This window comes from Budorcas taxicolor, chromosome 6 (assembly GCF_023091745.1).
Source record: "Budorcas taxicolor isolate Tak-1 chromosome 6, Takin1.1, whole genome shotgun sequence".
Lineage (NCBI taxonomy): Eukaryota > Metazoa > Chordata > Mammalia > Artiodactyla > Bovidae > Budorcas > Budorcas taxicolor.
Window position 1 is genome coordinate 81097350 of NC_068915.1, and position 19331 is coordinate 81116680.

A 19331-nucleotide genomic window follows, 5' to 3' on the forward strand; every position below is an offset into this window, starting at 1 on the left:
ACCATATTGCTCTTCAATACACTTATGTAGACAATTAAGACTTGAAGTAAACGTCAGTAAATTGCAGCTTTTGTTAGCCTACAGATGGCTATCAAACTTTCCTTTCAAGTAGATTCCTGGAAGTTTTGAAAGGGGCTGCCTTCATTCAGTCTAAAAAGGTGCTATATATAGTTATATATTTCATGTATAAAATTTTGTATTAAGTAGGGAGAAGGATTTTGTTGTTGTAATACAAGATAGTGTTTAAACTTCATGTTCTTATTCCATGCAGGTTATATTTGCTTCATGAAAAATGAAGACACCAAGAGGAAGAGAAAGAGATTTTAGTAAAACACTGATTACAAATTTTGTGGCTGAAACAAATGCTCTCTTAATGTTTAAAAATCACTGAGTTTTCCCTTTTTCCCCTTTGTTTTTTGTTAAAATAAATCTCAGAGCTTGTTTACAAAGTGCAGAGTCATTCACTTGACGAAGTGACAATAAACTGAAGTTACAATGGCACCATCCCGTTGACCAGCTGCACCTTCATTTCTTGAAGGCTGTTCATAATCTTCTTCTGGTGACCAACAAGAGTCACTCCAAGCCGTCTCAAATCCCTGCATGAAGAAAGCACACATTGGATGTATGTATTGACTCAGTTTGTAGCACAGCACAATACCTCATGTTGGCAAAGAGGCAAACCTTTTGCAGAAGCTAATTAGATTACAGCCCCAATTTAGATATATGGGGTCCAATTTTCAAACGCAGGCTCTAAAATTGTACCTTAAAATCTATTTGCAGTCAAAAAATATTTACAACAAGAAGTGATATATATATATATATATATATATATATATATATATATATATATATATATATATATACATATTTGCCCTCCCCTTTTGGATGATTTTTCAGATGGCACAGAGCAGGGAAAAAACAAATTTCCACATGTTTCCAATAAATATTTAAATTAAAGGGTACAATTTCATTGCATGGTTTTGAAAATGTAGACCTACAACATGAACAAGCACTTTGTATTTCACTAAAAGAAGTAAGAATAAAATATACTTTAAAAAATTTCATAGCTAAGCAGTCGAAGACCAAACTATTCAAATGACTCAAGTCAGCACAATCATTTTATATATTGGGTATCTTCAGGGGATAATCATCACTACATTGCTCTGATAATGCTTAAAATATTTTATTTTTTACTTGTAATCCATAGTAGCATAGGTTTCTTCCTTCATCAAATATATCTTGGTTCTATTGGCGTTTAGAGCATTCTGAAGATTACACGCTATCAAGACATCTTTTCAAAAGACATTTTTATGTTATTTCTTTTTAACAAGCTTATTATTCAAAATAAACTTACAAATGTTTAGATTCCCAAACTAATAGCATATTATGGCATTCAAAGCCAGAGCTCATGGTTTTTAAATATTATTTCACAGGATATCCAGGAGTTCTATTTTCCCAAAATATGCATTTGACAAATATAATAATTCAGATATGTTTGACAAATAACAATGTTAATAATTAAAAAACTGAGCATTAGTGATTCAAGATTTTTCAATGACAAGATTTTAAAATGTTTGCCATGTTAGATTTCTTTAGATAATTACTCTGCTTAACACATTATGCTAAAAGGAGAATATTTTTGCATTTGGTAAAGGTACTAGTTTCAGACTGTCTTAGAATTCTTTATAATTGGATTCAATTGCACTGGAATTATAGGTAAAACTGAATAGTTTTGGACACTCAAAAAATCTCTTAATTGTCAGAAGGTAGAAATTGAGTAAATGTGTACTTAAGCTCTATGTGTTTTAGTATTGGAAATATTATTTATCTAAGAGATATGGATTTGATCCCTGGGTCAGGAAGATACCCTGGAAGAGGGAAGCCCTTCCAGTAGTCTTATCTGGAGAATCCCATGGACAGAGGAGCCTGGTGGGCTACAGTTGGTCCATGGGGTCACAAAGAGCTGGACACAACTGAGCAGCAGAGTTGAAGCGACTTAGTAGCACCAGCAAGTAATACATTAGGTGTCTTTTTCTTTTTATGTTTTGTTGATTTCTTACGAGAGTTTAAGCAAATGGCAAATAGCTAAAGAAAAAGCAATGAACACTTACGGTGGAAATATTTCTTTCTTTGAATGTAAATGTGAAACATTTAATTTAGAAATTATTATAGCTACAAGACACCAGAGTATAATAAAATTAAGAATAATGAGGCAAGGAAGACAATCATCAACAAAACTTAAAAACTAGTAAAATTTCGGTTTAAACAAAATCACTATTGTTAATTATGAATGGGCTTCTTTGGTGGCTCAACTGGTAAAGAATCCGCCTGCAATGAGGGAGACCTGGGTTTGATTCCTGTGTTGGGAAGATCCCCTGGAGAAGAGAATGGCTACCCACTCTAGTATTCTGGCCTGGAGAATCCCATGAACTGTATAGACCACGGGGTCGCAAAGAGTCGGACATGACTGAATGACTTTCACTAGTCATGAATAGATTGTAAAGCAGCTAATGGCAGACTAACATAGGAACAAAAGAGATTTAAGTTTAATCTTGTCTTTTTTCAATTAAATCAGGGTTTCTGAGCCTTGCCCCACCCCTATTAACATTACAGGCTGGATAATTCTTTCTTTGTAGGGGCTATCTTGTGCATTGAAGGACATCTACCAGCATGCCTTACCTGGTCCCACTAAATACCAGAAATACTGGATGGCCACTGGCCCTTTGTCGTAACAAGACAAAATGTCTCCAGACATTGCAAAGTGTCCCTTGAGTGGAAAAATCTCTCCTGGTTAAGAAGCATTGCAATAAATATAATAAAATAGGTAACAAGATGTCCTCTTCCTATATGCTAGAAAAATATATAAGCAACATGACATAGATTTTTGTTAATTTCCTTTTATGGATGAGAAAAGAATTTCTCATTTCTCTGAGATATAATATTGAGCAAAGAACTTTAAATTACATGCAAACGTTTTTTAATCTGTGAAATGAGAAATCTGTATATATAACATCAAATATCCAGAATTCCAAAACAAAGAAGATATCTAATGAAGGAAACAAAACACATGATTATTTGACTTAATCTATGGTAATCCAGTCTATACTTCATGGCAACTACAGTTATGGGCTAATTAACACTGTCATATTTCCACATGTAACATGTATTATGAATTATTAAGACAATTTATGGGTGCTCACTACCAACTTTTGGACTTAAGTCAGGAGAAAAGGGGATAAAATTTCTTAACCTGAAAGCAGTCAATCTCTACTAGAGAATGTAAATAATTAGAACTTGAAATAAAGTTTAAAACATATGTTTTATCATATGTTTTATAAAGCTACATGTGATTCTGACAAAGGTTTGAAAGTACTGATTCAATATATACATACTTAAACTGCAGAATCTATATGGCAATCTTAAATACAGTCTTAATCTGTTAATATATGTAAATATAACTTTATTCTCAGCAAATAACCACAAGAAAGAATCTGGTTCAGTGCTTTGGGAATTTACATTTTTCATGACATCTATATTATGCTAAAGAATGAATATTTTAAGGAATTGTATTTGATTAATACAGTTACAGAGTTTGTGTTTATAGGCAAATAAAACCTGACCTTTTTCAGAACATTTAATATATCTAGATGTTAAGTTAAATTTGTTTAAATTTTCCCAAGCATAAAATTTTATTTATGGTCATCTTATGACCTGATAATCCCTTAACATTCATACAGAACTTCAGACCAGTGAAATTCTCTACCCTTCTCTCTCTTCTTACATTTCACCTCCCACCTCTATCTACACCTCTTTCCATGGGATAAATGGAATTATGAAAATACAGCACTCAGTTTTACATACTGCCATAAATTATGTGTCTTTAATAGAATGCTGTTTTTGAGGTCTGACCTGTCATTTCAAAAGCTGTCAAATTAATGTGCAGAGATTTAGAAAGTAGCATGATTATAATGCATGCAATGTACATTTATACAATGTGATTTTAAAAATTTTGGGAAAACCAAGATTATTCATGCAGTTAAATCTGTTCTCAGGAGAAAAGTTATTTCTTTAAAAATTCCATTTAGTATTTTCCTACTAAAATTACAAATGAGAATTAAAAAGGTATTAGGAAAATGTTTCCTGTAAACTTTAAGTAACTTTATTCCAATATTGATAAATACATTATGATATTTTCCTTCATGTAGCTTTGTCTCACATTTTTGTGATTTCTAATAGTTTCCATTTTACTTCATAAAGCACCTGTTAAATGGTCTATTTAACAGTAATAATGTAAGAAATTTGATAAAAATAAAAGTATTTTCCATTACATGATAAAGGCGCTACTGTATAACTATTTTTGAAAAAAATACTTGAAAATGTGTTATTTTACTCATTTTATTTATCTATATAGGAGTTTTTGTAGCAAGGGAAAGTTTTAGGTGTGTCTCCTTTTCATATATGATACTAATTTTATCATGACCACGTGTAATCTTAAGTAATACCCAAAGCCAACTTAATGATGATAAACTAAATTTCAGCATAGGCTTATGAATCTAAACATGATCGACTAATATTGTTACATAAAAAAGTTTTAATTTTGTCAAGAAAACATGATTAGTTTTAGAAAAGCTGTAAATATAATGAATTGCCCTTGTTGTGACAACATTCCGATCTTTTTTTCAAATGTTATTTCTTAATATAAAATAATGGAAAACACTGGTATTATGGTGTTAAATGGCAGAATGAAAAGTAGAAACTAAACAAGAGGTTTAGTTGATGTTGGAGCCAACTCTTGATTTTTTCAGGATGTAATTTATCCACTGGTAGAGGAAACGTTCCCTTACATTCTTCTCCCTTCTGCTTTACACATCTTTTAGCCATATCACTGGTACTTAGCCCCACCAACACAGGCTGGATAGGAGAAGGGAGAAGAGAGGTTAATGAACATTCACTAAACGTCAGTGTTTATTCTTGTCACAGTTTTATGATACAATTGTATATTTGGGATTTTTTTGGTCACTTCAAATAATCCTGATAATCATTATATATGTACTGTACAAGGTATACATATATCTTGGCAAGGGAGGACTTAACCATGACCTGGCTATAATTTTCAATGGATGAGACCTTGTGAGGGTTCATTTCAGTTCAGTTCAGTTCAGTCGCTCAGTCGTGTCTGACTGACTCTGCAACCCATGAATTGCAGCAGGCTAGGCCTCCCTGTCCACCACCAACTCCCGGAGTTCACTTAAACTCATGTCCATCGAGTTGTGAGGCTTACACTGGATGTTTTAGCTTATGCAGAACACGGAGGATAGTAAGTACTCATATGTGTTCTTTAGGCATATAATAAATTATGCATAATGACTTTCAGTTCAGTTCAGTTCAATGACTTTATCATAAGTTAACTTTGAGTTGAAAGTAAAAGTGAAAGTTGCTTAGTCATGTCCGACTCTTTGCAACCCCATGGACCACACAGTCCATGGAATTCTCCATTTGAGTTAGTGGGCACAAATTTTGGCTCTAGATTTGTGACACTTAATTTTAATATTTTAAGACCTCAATTTAATAAATAAGTAAATAGGAATTGTTTCAGCTTATACATGATTGGTATAATAAAGTTTATTGGATTTTATTCATTTTCTGAATAATCAAAGTTGACAGTACTGATCTGACAAGAAGTTTAAAAAACAGCTGTGATACTGTCCTTAATTCCAGTATTTGGATTCAATGTGCAACTCACCTCAAGCTCACAGATCCCACTGTAGACCATAACTCCCTGCACTTAAACACCATAGTACAGACTGTATCATTGCTGCTACAACAATTGTTGTCATATGAGTACCGCACACAGAACAGCCAAGTTTAGGCACAGAGAACAGCAGACAGAAACATCTGAAGGTGAAAGCCACTTTTGTTTAATACATTTTAACTCTAAGTTCTTAAAATATTTCATTTCTATTCCACATCAAGCCTTACGTGTATGTGCTGGCCAAAAAAACACAAATAAACTTCTATGAAGGAAATTTTCACTAAAGTATGTGGTTCTGAAAAATTATAATTGTTTCCACTTCCTTATTCAAAATCCATCATGAGAACAAATTTGATGGCACAAATTATATTAATAATATATTTTTCTTATGTATGTATATGGCAGTTTGGTCTTTTGTTTTATATTAATTAATTTTAACTTTTTTCTAAGCATTTCTTATAAGTATGAATATATTCTTCCAGTTCTCAGTTTCAAAATTATATGCTGGCAATAATACTGGTATATTTTATTTTATTATAGTTTATACAGGCTATATAAAATTATTATTTAGACATGGGCCTAGTGACTAAACAACAACAAAAACCATGTAGAAATAAATCTTTAACTATTTAAGAGTTTGTCTTTGTCTTTACTAATATTTTAGTTCCTTTTGCCGTAGTCTTTAATAATGATTGGCTTTTTTTGTGTGTGTGTGTGGTCAAGAGCAAGCAAAATGAACATATAATCTTTTTTTACATTCTTGACCAAACAAGTAACTGATTACTCATTCTTCTGTGAGTTATTTAACATAACATTTTGATAAATATGGTCTTACTAATAGGGGGAAAATGTGGTCAAAATACAATAAACAAGAAGATATGTGTTGGACTCTCCAATAAATCGGCTTCACTTAAGTTTAAGTTTGGCTGGCTCAGTTCCTCGTAAGGAATGTGGTATTTATAGTCCCAGGAAACTGAAGCAATTGACACACTGAGACCAACATTCTCTGAACAGGAAGATGTTGGTAAATCTCTTAATTTCACCTTATTCTTAGGTCAGAGTAAATAAATTAAAACATAAAATATATGAAAGGAGGCAATACAGAAGGCAACATGCTATTAAAGCAACAGAGAGGGAAGAAACTGAACCATGTAGAGATTTGACCAGACAAAAATATAGGAAAATAGAAGCGAGTTTCAGACCATCACAAGATGAGAGAAGAAGCTATTAAGTCTTGAAAGAAAACATACAAAATAAGGGAGTTTTGAAACAGAAGGGAAAATAGAAAAGTAAACAGAAAGGAATTATTACACATAATAAAAAGTGAAACCATAATGTAAAATATTTAACATATTTATAGTATTTGAGGGCCCCAATGAAAGTAAAACAGAGGAATTAATGCAAAAGCCATTATTAGTGATTATAACTATTCTGTTAAGGAGAGACAAAAAAGTAGTGGATGTAAAATATACACATATATGTGCTATTTTAATAAAAAGAGAGACATGGTTTAATGCAAATAGTTTTATTACATATTTACAAGTAATCTGACATTGGGTAGAAGAAATACCTACAGTATCATTTTAATATAAAATGACAAATGACTTTAATAAATTAAAATGACCATTTTTACTGAAAAATTAAATAGCAATCATGTAAAAATAGTTTTAAATTATCAATAAAATTTTTTGTTTACTACTTCAAATATAGTACTAATGAGTTTTTCAAGTGTCCAAAGAAATAATGGGCAAAGTATATGTGCTCTCAAGTAGATATGATCTAGTGGTGATGGTGAGAATGATATTCAATAAATTAAGATAGCTAGCTGAGTGGTGATTTTAGGTCCTTTTAGTTATAGTTATGAAGAAGAGAAATTCTGAGAAAGTGACATTAATTGGTGATCAGTGATGGTACCCTGTTACCTTTTCTGTGGATAGGCAGTGAGTTCAATGAACCAGAGAATGCCAGAGTAGAAATGGTGAGAACCACGTGCTCAGTGTTCATATTATGTGATGTAATGGAAAAAAGACTGTGGTTTAGTGCTTTAGAAAGTTCTACCATGCTTTAAAACTTACAACAATATTTTAACCTTTGAATGTGTAGGCAATTTGAACTGTTATTATTATATTCATAGGTTAAAACATCATTTTTGTTAATGTAATCCAGATGTAACCACCATAACAACAGTTAGTTTTCACAAATTACAAATATTAGGCTAAAATAATTACACGTACAGAGTATATAATAAAATACAAACAACTTACAACCTTAAAGAATTCAATTTTTAACTCTAGTGATTTTTACATAATAAGATTTGATAGATTTTATCTTAAACGTGCAAACAGAAGAGGGCACAATTGGTTTCCACTGAGATTGTACTAAATAACAAAAATCGAGGCAGGATCTAATATATCCTTGGATTGTAAGAATATAAGATGCACCACTTATAGAGTAAACGGGATGAGATTCCTGCCCAGGAAGCTTTGTTTAAGCTGTTGTTATCTGGGTATTCATCAAAGCCGAAACTTAAGAGTATGTTTTGTTGTTATAGGGCTAGCAGCACCAATTGTGCTTACAGTTTGTTTTGTATTTACATTCATATAACACAAGTATCAGTAGAAAAACTTGGTCAAGAAAACATCTTTTCTACAACACAAAGTACCAGTATTTTGCCAAGATGTTATTCCAATCAATCAAATACTCAAATGCTATTTGTTTGAAGCAAAGAAGCAAAGATACTGGCTACAAGTAGCATTAATCATGCAGTTGTTAACAATACAGGCTATAAATGAAGACACTTCCTTGAAAGCTGCCACACACGGACAAAGGTTAACTGATTTCCCTTGATCTCATCCAGATTGGTCTCTGAACAATTTTTCTCGCCCCATCAATTATGTAAAAATTATCAGAAAAATTACTCACTCCAAGGTCACCTGAGCCACAGCGTCCATTGAACTGTATCCATTTTCCATGAAAATCTCTGTATATCGGCCCATTTTGATTGCTTCTAGCCATTCACCTACTGATCTGTAGGCCCCAGATCCCAGTGAGCCATGTTCTGACAATAAATTAGATACTCTGAAACACAAGAAACACAAATATTAAAATTTTTTATTGTAATATTAACTCATTACCAATGGATCTTTGAGTTTATAAGTATATTTATGGGAGAAAAATATACAAATGCTAACAAGGAAGAAAATAATTTGAAAAACAGAATACAAAAATCAGCCTATTCAGATTTTTTCCATCCATAGTTAACAATGACTTATAATGGTATGATAACTGAATTTTCTATAATACAAAACATTAGATAAAGATTCCATGTTAGTAATTTAGATGTATTTATTTCCTACTGCAGTTTTGTTTATAAAATACAGAAAATGCTACCAAATAGACAGATGCAGGATAATTTGTGTAAAGTCAATTGCTTCTAGCCTTCGCTAGAGAAACTTGTACTCATTTAATCTTATTTCCTAGAAGACCAGAAATTAGCTATCCTTTATTTTATGCTCTTACATAGGAGTGCTTGTTAATTCACCTAGGAGTAGTAGAACTGGAAAGCAATATGTAACCCTTATTATTAATACATGAGAAAACAAAATAGAATTAATCAAACTATGTGATGCTCTTAACTATATTAAATTTATGCTCCTTGACCAATAATATATGAAATGATTATGATGATTTCTAGAAATGTATCCTAAGGAAATAATCAGGAAAATAGTAAAAAATACATGCACACATTTTTGCTAAAGAAACATCAAAAGCAATTTAAATGTCCATCAGTGGGACTTTAATTCAGTACATTTCAGCCATTAGGACAGGACAAATACCTTTCTTTCCACCCATGTTCTCTGTACTTTCTCACATCCCATTTATACTTCAACCTACTTTGGTGTAGTTTCTTCCAAACCAGAAATTATATAAAAATTTCTCTGGTTAAGGTGAATAATGATCTCAATTATGTCAAAATGTGTGAAGATTTTCCAGTAGGTCAGATGACTAACCTCTCAGAAACATTCAACAATCACCACTACTACCATCTTCCCCTTGTAATCTTACCTTATCTCAACCTTTTTTTAATCACTATTCTTTCTTTTGTGGCTTCTATAACATGGTATGCTTCTCTTCAATCTCCTTTGCTTGCTCTTCTGTTTGACTTTAAAATTTGGAGGGAGCCAGGACATGGGCCTACATCTTATCTACTCAGGCTATAACTTAACTTTGGGGAGTTTTACCCACTTGCATGCTTCAGACAGCATCTATTTTTCTCTGATTTTTATCTCCTGCCTAAGTCACTCATATACTCACATGTCTACTTCATGACTCCATAGATCTTGGGATTCTAATCACAACATGTCCAACACCACACTACTCATCTTCTACACATCCAGTTCCTCCTGAAGCCCTCCTTCTTATTGTCTATGATACAACTGCTCCTTCCTTGTCTTTAGTCCCTTCACAATCTATAATTGTGTTTCTTATCTATTCTACTTTCAATATATTGCAAATCTGACCACTTCTCTCTGCCACAAAATTACTTCAAGACATCATCATGTCTTATCTGCACAAGCACATTAGCTTATAGTTATTCTGCTAAATTTTACTCTCACTCTCCACTCTAAAACTAAAGTTTTTTTTTTAACTTTTTATTTTATTTCATCTCTCTCTCCCGCAAGAGTTTGTTGCTCATTTCTGCATACTCAGCACCTAGCCCACAGCCTGAGAGAGAATACACACATGAATATTTATTGGATGAATAAATAGACACATTGTAGTAATTTGTAGCCAATAAATAGTAGAGTCAAAGATTTGTTGAATTTGGAGAACAGGATCTTGAAATTGTGATAATAGAAGAGATGCAATTTGGGGTAATAGCGAAGTCTAGAATATGACTATGAAAAAGAGTCCAAAGTGGGTTAGAGATCAAAATCATTGAAGGAGAAAATTTCAAGGTATTGAGAAATATCTGAATATCATCTACATGTTTACTCAATTCACCTAATTTAGTGCCATGTGTGGGAACAGAGAGAAAGAGACAGTGAATCAGGAACTAACATCTTCGAGAACCAAGACTTGTAGATGAATGAATAAAAAATCAGTTCTAATGAGGTGGATGAAACTGGAGGAGATTATACAGAATGAAGTAAGGCAAAAAGAAAAATATCAATACAGTATACTAACACATATATATGGAATTTAGAAAGATGGTAACGATAACCCTGCATGCGAGACAGCAAAAGAGACACAGATGTATAGAACAGTCTTTTGGACTCTGTGGGAGAGGGAGAGGGTGGGATGATTTGGGAGAATGGCATTGAAACATGTATAGTATCATATAAGAAACGAATGGGATACAGGATGCTTGGGGCTGGTGCACTGGGATGACCCAGAGGGATGGTTGGGTAGGGAGGTGGGAGGGGGGTTCAGGATTGGGAACACGTGTACACCCATGGCAGATTCACGTTGATGTATGGCAAAACCAATACAATATTGTAAAATAATTAGCCTCCAATTAAAATAAATAAATTTAAATTTAAAAAAAATCAGGTAGAGAATGATACAGCCCACCCCGTACTATCTGCAGCTGATTGATTGCAGGACTGGCCCTCCACCCAGTTAATACCCAAATCCATGGATGCTCAAGTTTCTTATAAAATGATGTAGTAGAGTCAGCCCTCTGCATCCACCCATACAGAGTGTTGGCCATAGAGTCTTAAGCTAAATCTGTTAAAATGAAATCTAGCAAGTTGAATTCTATGTAATACATATATAAAGTAGTATGAAATTTTGTTGGAAATTTTTCAACGGCTCTCAACCTGTAATGATGATGTTGAAATAAATACAATTTAGAACTTAAAATTTCTCTTTATGATTTTCTTTTCCTTACATCAATTTGTGATAACATAATTCAAACAACTAGAGAGAAACACACTATTTTAGATGACAAAAAACAAATTAAAAGCAGTTATTTTGGGAATAACATAAGGAGTGATCTCTAAGATGCATTCTCCATTTGCTACCACAGAAAGCTAATGATGCCTGAACAGAGTTTGAAGATTCATTACTCATTTGTATTTAAAAATGACTCTTTGTCTAGTAAACAAATGTTTATACCAGAGTCACAGAGCTTATGTAACTTTATCAATAAATTGTTTCTCATTTGGTTCATACTATGGGCAGTCAATTCAGCTACCAGCAGGATACCTTTTCTTGTAGAGAATGATAACTGCCTTATATATAATGAAAATAATAATCTGGTATATTTCTTAGTATGTAATCAAAATGATGTACTTTTTGAGAGGACAATTTGTAATTTTTCAAGTAAACAAGTTAAGAATTCTATATATAAGGTAACATTGTTTAAATGCATTTATATGCATTTAGAAAAGTTTAAAAAATGCTCATTTGCTCACACAAGTTTTTTTCACAAGATTACTCATTTATTAGTTTCAAGTCTTGTTCAAACTACACAATAAATGATTATTCAAATATCTATACTCAACTGTATAAGGGGAAAGAGTCTCTTAAGAAGTTGTTGATGTTTATAGAATATGACAGGTTGAGAAATCTAGCTAAGGAAATCAAGAGTAATTGTTATATATTTCTGATTTAAAATTTTATCAGTGATTAACTGGCTTTTTCTTGTGATCTTATAATATTATTTCCCCATCCAAAGCTATGTGGGGTTCAAAGCACTGGAGAGTACATATATTTGGGGATTTTAAAAAAATATTACCTGAATTTGACTACAGTTAACATTTATCTGAAACTGGTAGATTACACTATTAGATTAGGTATATGTGTTTTTAAATATAATTTAATTGTTTATATTTCATTCATGTAAAGAACATTATGCAAAAACCATATTCAAATAAATTAGTGTAATATAGGTTCATAGGCTAGTATGTGTACAAAAATAATTTCATTAAATTGATATCTGTGGCTTTAATCTGAATTTGCAATATTCAGAAAAATCTCCCCAGTCTGGCCTTGTACCTGCTTGATGCATTAACCAGTGTCTTCAAGCTACTTGGGTTACGGATCAGCTTGTCCAACATGTTGACAATTTCTTCGAACTTGGGCCTGCTATTTCGATCTTTCTGCCAGCAATCCAGCATTAATTGGTAAAGAGCAGCAGGGCAGTCCATGGGGCTTGGCAGACGGTAGCCTTCCTCTACGGCTTTAATCACCTGCATAAAGTGAAAGAGAACGGGTACCCCAATGCCACAGATTAAATACAGAAGAGTTTGAGAATTTCCCACTGCTCAGCTTGCATCCTTACTCTTACTCTTGCCGTAATAACCAGCATCGCTGCCTCTAACACCCTCCATTACTCTTTTCGCTGCAAAATACGATGAAAAGAAATAATAGGCTATCATACAATATAAGATAGGCTTTCCTCACTTATGATAAAGAAAATAAATGGTAATCATTTTTACCTAAAATCTTGATAAAGAGTGATTTATAAAATTAATTGACATAAAAGTAAATAGTTCATGCTTTATTTATCCTCACATTCTGGAATCAAATAGAGATTAACTTTTTTAGTGATTTCTCTGAAAATTTAATATCTTTAATGAAAAATTATGTGTAGAACCACATTTTTTAAAATAATAGAAGCACATTTTTACTTCTAAACAGACTTTTGGATGGCAAATGATGGATAAGTCAAAGGCTAAATTACTATAACTGTCTCATGTATCATTTAATAATATTAAGGTCTGGCTGTTTATTATCATCTACTGTTTTCAGTCGGGAATTTGGAATGACTGTTTAGTAGTGTCAGCATTACAAACATCATTGATTTTAAATGCAACCACACATATGAGTATCAGTCTAATTGTGAGGGTTTTTTTTAACAAAAACATTCTTAATGTTGCTGCTGCCATCAAAATATCTAACTCCAGAAGAGAACTGTTTATGTTATCAAACAATAATATATATGTTATTCAATTATTTAAATTCTAATATTTAAACCAATACTTAAATAAAAAACCAATAATGATGAGCATATTTCTCAAATCCTATTTGAATATTTTCTTAACGATTGTTAAAAAGTGTTTGTTTCAATAAACACTTTAGATTTGGCCTGATAATTAGAAAAAATAGGATTAGAATATAGAGTTTATAAAGACAATTTTGAAAGGTTGGAGAGAAATCAGTCTTCTAATTATAAAGGAAACAGCATCTGAACAAAAGCAGGGGCAGATGGAGGAAGATAAAATGGCAGATTTCAGAGACATTTATAACACACGGGTAGAGGGGCTAGTAGAGAAAATTTTTGAGAGAAAACAAGTTCAAGCCTTTCATGCTGGTTGATTTTTGCTGTTAATTTTGGGAAAGAACATTTATGGGGGTGGGAAATGTTGACAGGTTTTATTTAAAGTTAGGGCAACTGTAGATGGCAATTTGCAGGAATCTGGCTAGAGTACAGGAGATATTTAGGCTGATAATATGAATGTGAGGGTCACCAGCACTTGGTCACAGCTTGAAGTCAGGTGTAGTTTAAAGCTCCCTGGGAAGGACACAAAATAAAGGTTCCTGAGAAGCACCAATAGCTAAGTTCAGGCAAAGAAATAAAAAGAACTCAAGGACTCTGAGAGTCATCTGCTTTAGTTGACTCAAAAACAATACAAAAAGTTAAAAGGCACATCATAGTAGAAAATATTAAAAAAATTATAACATACAGTTAACATATCTAGTGTTTTAAAATTTCACTCAGTATTGAGAAGTAAAATAATAAAACAACAAATAATAGGTACTAATCAAAAATTTACAAATGAAAAAAGTGCTAAATCAATCCTGAGAAATTATTATCACTAGTGATCAAATGAATAGTTAAAATTAAAAGTGCCATTTGCACTTCTATATTTATGAAAGTTCATTTATTAATTTGCTTATTATAAGACTCCACATTGTTTATAAGGACAATGGTTATTCTCTAATAATGTCTATGTAGCAGAATTAAAATTTACAATGTATGGCCAATGAATCATAATCTAATGAATTGACTTTGTTATTATGATTATATTTCTTAATATACATGGTTGAGATGAACAAACGAAAAGATAAAAAATAAAAAAAAAGGCAGCCAGAATTTTTACAGACAACCTGGCACCATTTCAGACTTCTATATCCTAAATATTGTCATATGCTATGCATTTTCTTGGCACTGACATGTAAATCAATAGTCTGAACACAATTTAAAGAATGCTGCCTCCCCTTCCAATACATAAATCCCAACACTGAGCACTATTATGATAAGGCAGTACTTACCTGGTGGTGACTCTGTTGGGTCCTTTCCATCACGCAGTATCAGGGGTTCACCTTTCACATACATATACCCTTTCTGGGTATGGTTTGTTTTGCTACCCACAGAGCTCTAACTAGTATTTACAGGTTGGAATGCCTGATCCACAAACATGAACTCACACCTAACATATCACGTAACGAGAATATCCACATCATAGTAAAGGATCTGTGGGCTTAACACATACAAGGATACGCTGGTAAATATTTAACAACTTTCTCTTCTTGAGGGGAATTTATAACATTGCTTTCTTGTTGTCGTTCAGTTGCTAAGTCGTATCTGACTCTTTGCAACGCCATGAACTGCAGCATGCCAGGCTTCCCTGTCCTTCATTATCTCAAATTCATGTCCATTGAGTCAGTAATGCTATCTAACTATCTCATCCTCTGTCACCTTCTCTTTTGGCCTTCAATCTTTCCCAGAATCTGGGTCTTTTCCAATGAGTCAGCTCTTCACATCGGGTGGCCAAGGTACTGGAGCTTCAGGTTCAGCATCAGTACTTCCAATGAATATTCACGGTTGATTTCCTTCAGCAGCGACTGGTTTGATCTTCTTGCTGTCCAAGGGACTCTTCACCAGTACCACAATTTGAAAGTATTAACTCTTCAGCGTTCAGTCTTCTTCATGGTCCAACTTTCATATCCATACATGACTACTGGAGAAACCACAGGCTTGACAATAAGCACCTTTGTTGGCAAAATAATGTCTCTGCTTACACTAAGTTTGTCATTGCTTTTCTTGAAAGGAGCAAGCTTTTTTTAAAAAAATTTCATGGCTGCAGTCAGTCTGTAATGATTTTGAAGCCTAAGAAAATAAAATCTGCCACTGTTTTCACTTTTTCCCCTTCTGTTTGTGATGAAGTGATGGTACCAGATGACATGATCTTAGATTTTTGAATGTTGAGTTTTAAGCCAGCTTTTACACTCTCCTCTTTCACCTTCATCCAGAGGCTCTTTAGTTCCTCTTCACTATTGCCATTAGAGTGGTATCATCTACATATCTGAGATTGTTGGTATTTCTCCCGGTAATCTTCACTCTTCACTTCACTTTGTTCAGCCTGGCATTTCACATGATGTCTCTGCATAGAAGTTAAATACGCAGGGTGACAATATACAACCTTGAAATACTCCTTTCCCAATTTTGAACCAGTCAGTTTTTCCAAGTCTGGTTCTAATTGTCATTTCTTGTCCTGAACGCAGATTTCTCAGGAGATAGGTAAGGTGGTCTGATACTTCAACTCTCCACAGTTTGTTGTGATCCACAACAAAGGCTTTCACATAGTCAATGAAGCAGAAGGTTTTTTTTTTTTTAAAGTTTCCTTGCTTTTTCTATGATACAATGGATGTTGGCAATTTGATCTCTGGTTCCTCTGCCCTTTCTAAATCTAGTTTGAACATCTGGTAGTTTTTGGTTCATGTACTGTTGAAGTCTGTATTGAAGAATTTTTAGCCTAACCTTACTAGCATGCAAAATGTGTGCAATTGTCCAGTAGTTTGAATATTCTTTGGCAGTGCCCTTCTTTTGGATTGAAATGAAAACTGACCTTTTCCAGTCCTGTAACCACTGCTGAGTTTTCCAAATTTTCTAGCATATTGAGTGCAACAATTTAACAGCATCATCTTTTAGGATTTGAAATAGCTCATCTGGAATTCCATCACCTCGACTAGCTTTGTTCATAGTAATGCTTCCTAAGGTCCACTTGACTTCATACTCCAGGATGTGTGGCTCTAGGTGAGTGACCACACAATTGTGGTTAACTGGGTCATTAAGACTATTTTTGTATAGTTCTTCTATGTATTCTTCCCACCTTTTCTTAATCTCTTCTACTTCTGTCAGGTCCATATCATTTCTGTCCTTTATTGAGCCCATCTTTCCATGAAATGTTCCCTCGGTATCTCCCATTTTCTTGAAGAGACCTCTAGTCTTTTTTATTCTATTGTCTTCCTGTTTCTTTGTATTGTTCATTTAAGAAGGCTTTCTTATCTCTCTGTGCTATTCTCTGGAACTTTGCATTCAGTTAGTTATATCTTTCCCTTTCTTCTTTGCCTTTCACTTCTCTTCTTTTCTTGAGCTATTTTAAGCCTCATCAGACAACCACTTTGCCTTTTTGCATTTCTTTTTCTTGGGAATGGTTTGATCACCGCCTCCTGTACAATGTTATGAACTTCCAACCATAGTTCTTCAGGCACTCTGTCTATCAGATCTAATCCTTTGAATCTACTTGTCACTTCCACTGTTTAATTGTAAGGGATTTGATTTAGGTCATACCTGGGTGTTCTTTGGAAGGAATGATGCTAAAGCTGAAACTCCAGTACTTTGGCCACCTCATGCAAAGAGTTGACTCTTTGGAAAAGACTCTGATGCTGGGAGGGATTCGGGGCAGGAGGAGAAGGGGACGACAGAGGATTAGATGGCTGGATGGCATCACCGACTCGATGGACTTGAGTTTGAGTGAATTCCAGGAGATGGTGATGGACAGGGAGGCCTGGTGTGCTGCAATTCATAGGGTCACAAAGAGTCGGACACGACTGAGCGACTGAACTCAACTGGGACTGGAACTTCACTGTTGCTCAGATAATAAAGAATCTGCCTGCAATGCAGACCAGGTTCAGTACCTGGGTCGGGAAGATCCTCTGGAGAAGGGAATGGCAACCCACTCCAGTATTCTTGCCTGGGGGTTCCAGGCAAGAGCCTGGACTGAAGAGCCTGGCAGGCTACAGTCTGTGGGATCACAAAGAGTCGGACATAATTGAGCGACTAACACTCCAAACTCCCGAATGGCCTAGTGGTTTCCCCTACTTTTTAAAATTTAAGTCTGAATTTTGCATAAGGAGCTCATGATCTGAGCCACAATAAGCTGCAGGTCTTGTTTTTACTGACTGTATAGAGCTTCTCCATCTTTGCCTGCAAAGAATATAATGAATCAAATATTTTCGTACTTATCTGATATAAACACTCCCTCTATGTCAGCTGCAAGCTACCAACACAATCTCATTCAGGTGAAAATGTTCTGAAAATTCTCTGTTATGTGCTGGTTCCAGTAACCACTATACACAGTTCATTATCCAGAAGCAACAAACCTCACAGAATGCTGGAAGACTTTTAAAGGCACCACTGAAGCACAAACATGGAGGCAACATTTTGATAGGATTAGGTGTCACTCTTCGGGATGCAGTTTTATGTATTGAATCAGAAATTTCTACATTGTTCTTTATTCCCAGTGACTCTTGTCAGGTGACAACAGGTTATAGATGTGACCCAGGGCACTCTGCACTACCTGTGACCAGGTATAAGCACAAAAGAAGAGGTGTCTTTCACCATGATGGCCAAGGTTATTGATACTGAAGAGCAGGAAGTATTTGAACTGCTTTCACACAGTTGGGGCACGGAGAAATTTGTGTGGACCCGAGGTAAAACTCTAAGGGGCTCTCTTGTTACTTCTTTATAACAACTGTGAACAGAAAATGCTTACCTCCAAGAATGAAAGATTGATTCAGCCTACCAGTTAAACCACCATGATTTGCCAGGTTGTTGGTGATGGGAAGTCAGAATGGATGCTGGAGGAGGGAGAGGTTAAGAACTATATGAGGTCCTGAGATTAGCTGAGGGGCTACAGTTTGGTTCATAATTGGCCTTTTCTGAATTTTCCTTCAGAAAGAAAAGCATACAGAATCATGGAACAGATGCTTCTGGAACTTGTGTGGAAAAGTTGCTTTGTGTTGCAAAAAAAGTGGAGCATGGCAACTACAAAAATCTGTCTCACATATCTTCATCTGTAGGCATGGTAACTGACCTATAGATCTTAACCCTAACACCTCTAAAATTCATCATGTTTATACCAAGGCCATGGTTTGTATAGATTGAAAGTGAAAGTTGCTCAGTCATGTTTGACTCTTTGTGATCCCTTGGATTATATAGTCCACGGAATTCTGTAGGCCAGAATACTGGAGTGGCTTTCCCTTCTCCAGGGGCTCTTCCTAACCCAGGGATTGAACCCAGGTCTCCCGCATTACAGGCAGATTCTTTACCAGATGAGCCACAAAGGAAGCCCAAGAATACTGGAATGGGGAGTGTATCCCTTCTCCAACGGATCTTCCTGACCCAGGATTCAAACCAGCGTCTCCTGCATTGCAGGTGGATTTTTTTTTTTTTACCAACTGAGCTATCAGGAAAGCCCTTGTATAGATTACTCCCAGTCAATTACTGAACATGGTACTGATAAGATAGACACATTCCTATGAAACTCCTACAACAGCCGATGTT

The 19331-nt window shown here is 34.3% G+C and overlaps 1 protein-coding gene across 1 annotated transcript in view; it reads right to left on the reverse strand.

The window, feature by feature from the left end:
- Positions 1-490: 490 nt before the first annotated feature.
- Positions 491-19331, reverse strand: part of EPHA5 (EPH receptor A5) — a 407527-nt gene continuing 388686 nt past the window's right edge. The window contains exons 16-18 of the mRNA XM_052642307.1: positions 12755-12948; positions 8675-8830; positions 491-596 (exon numbers count right to left, since the gene is read on the reverse strand). Of these exons, the coding sequence (XP_052498267.1) occupies positions 491-596; positions 8675-8830; positions 12755-12948 (456 nt within the window). The remainder of the gene's footprint in view (positions 597-8674; positions 8831-12754; positions 12949-19331) is intronic.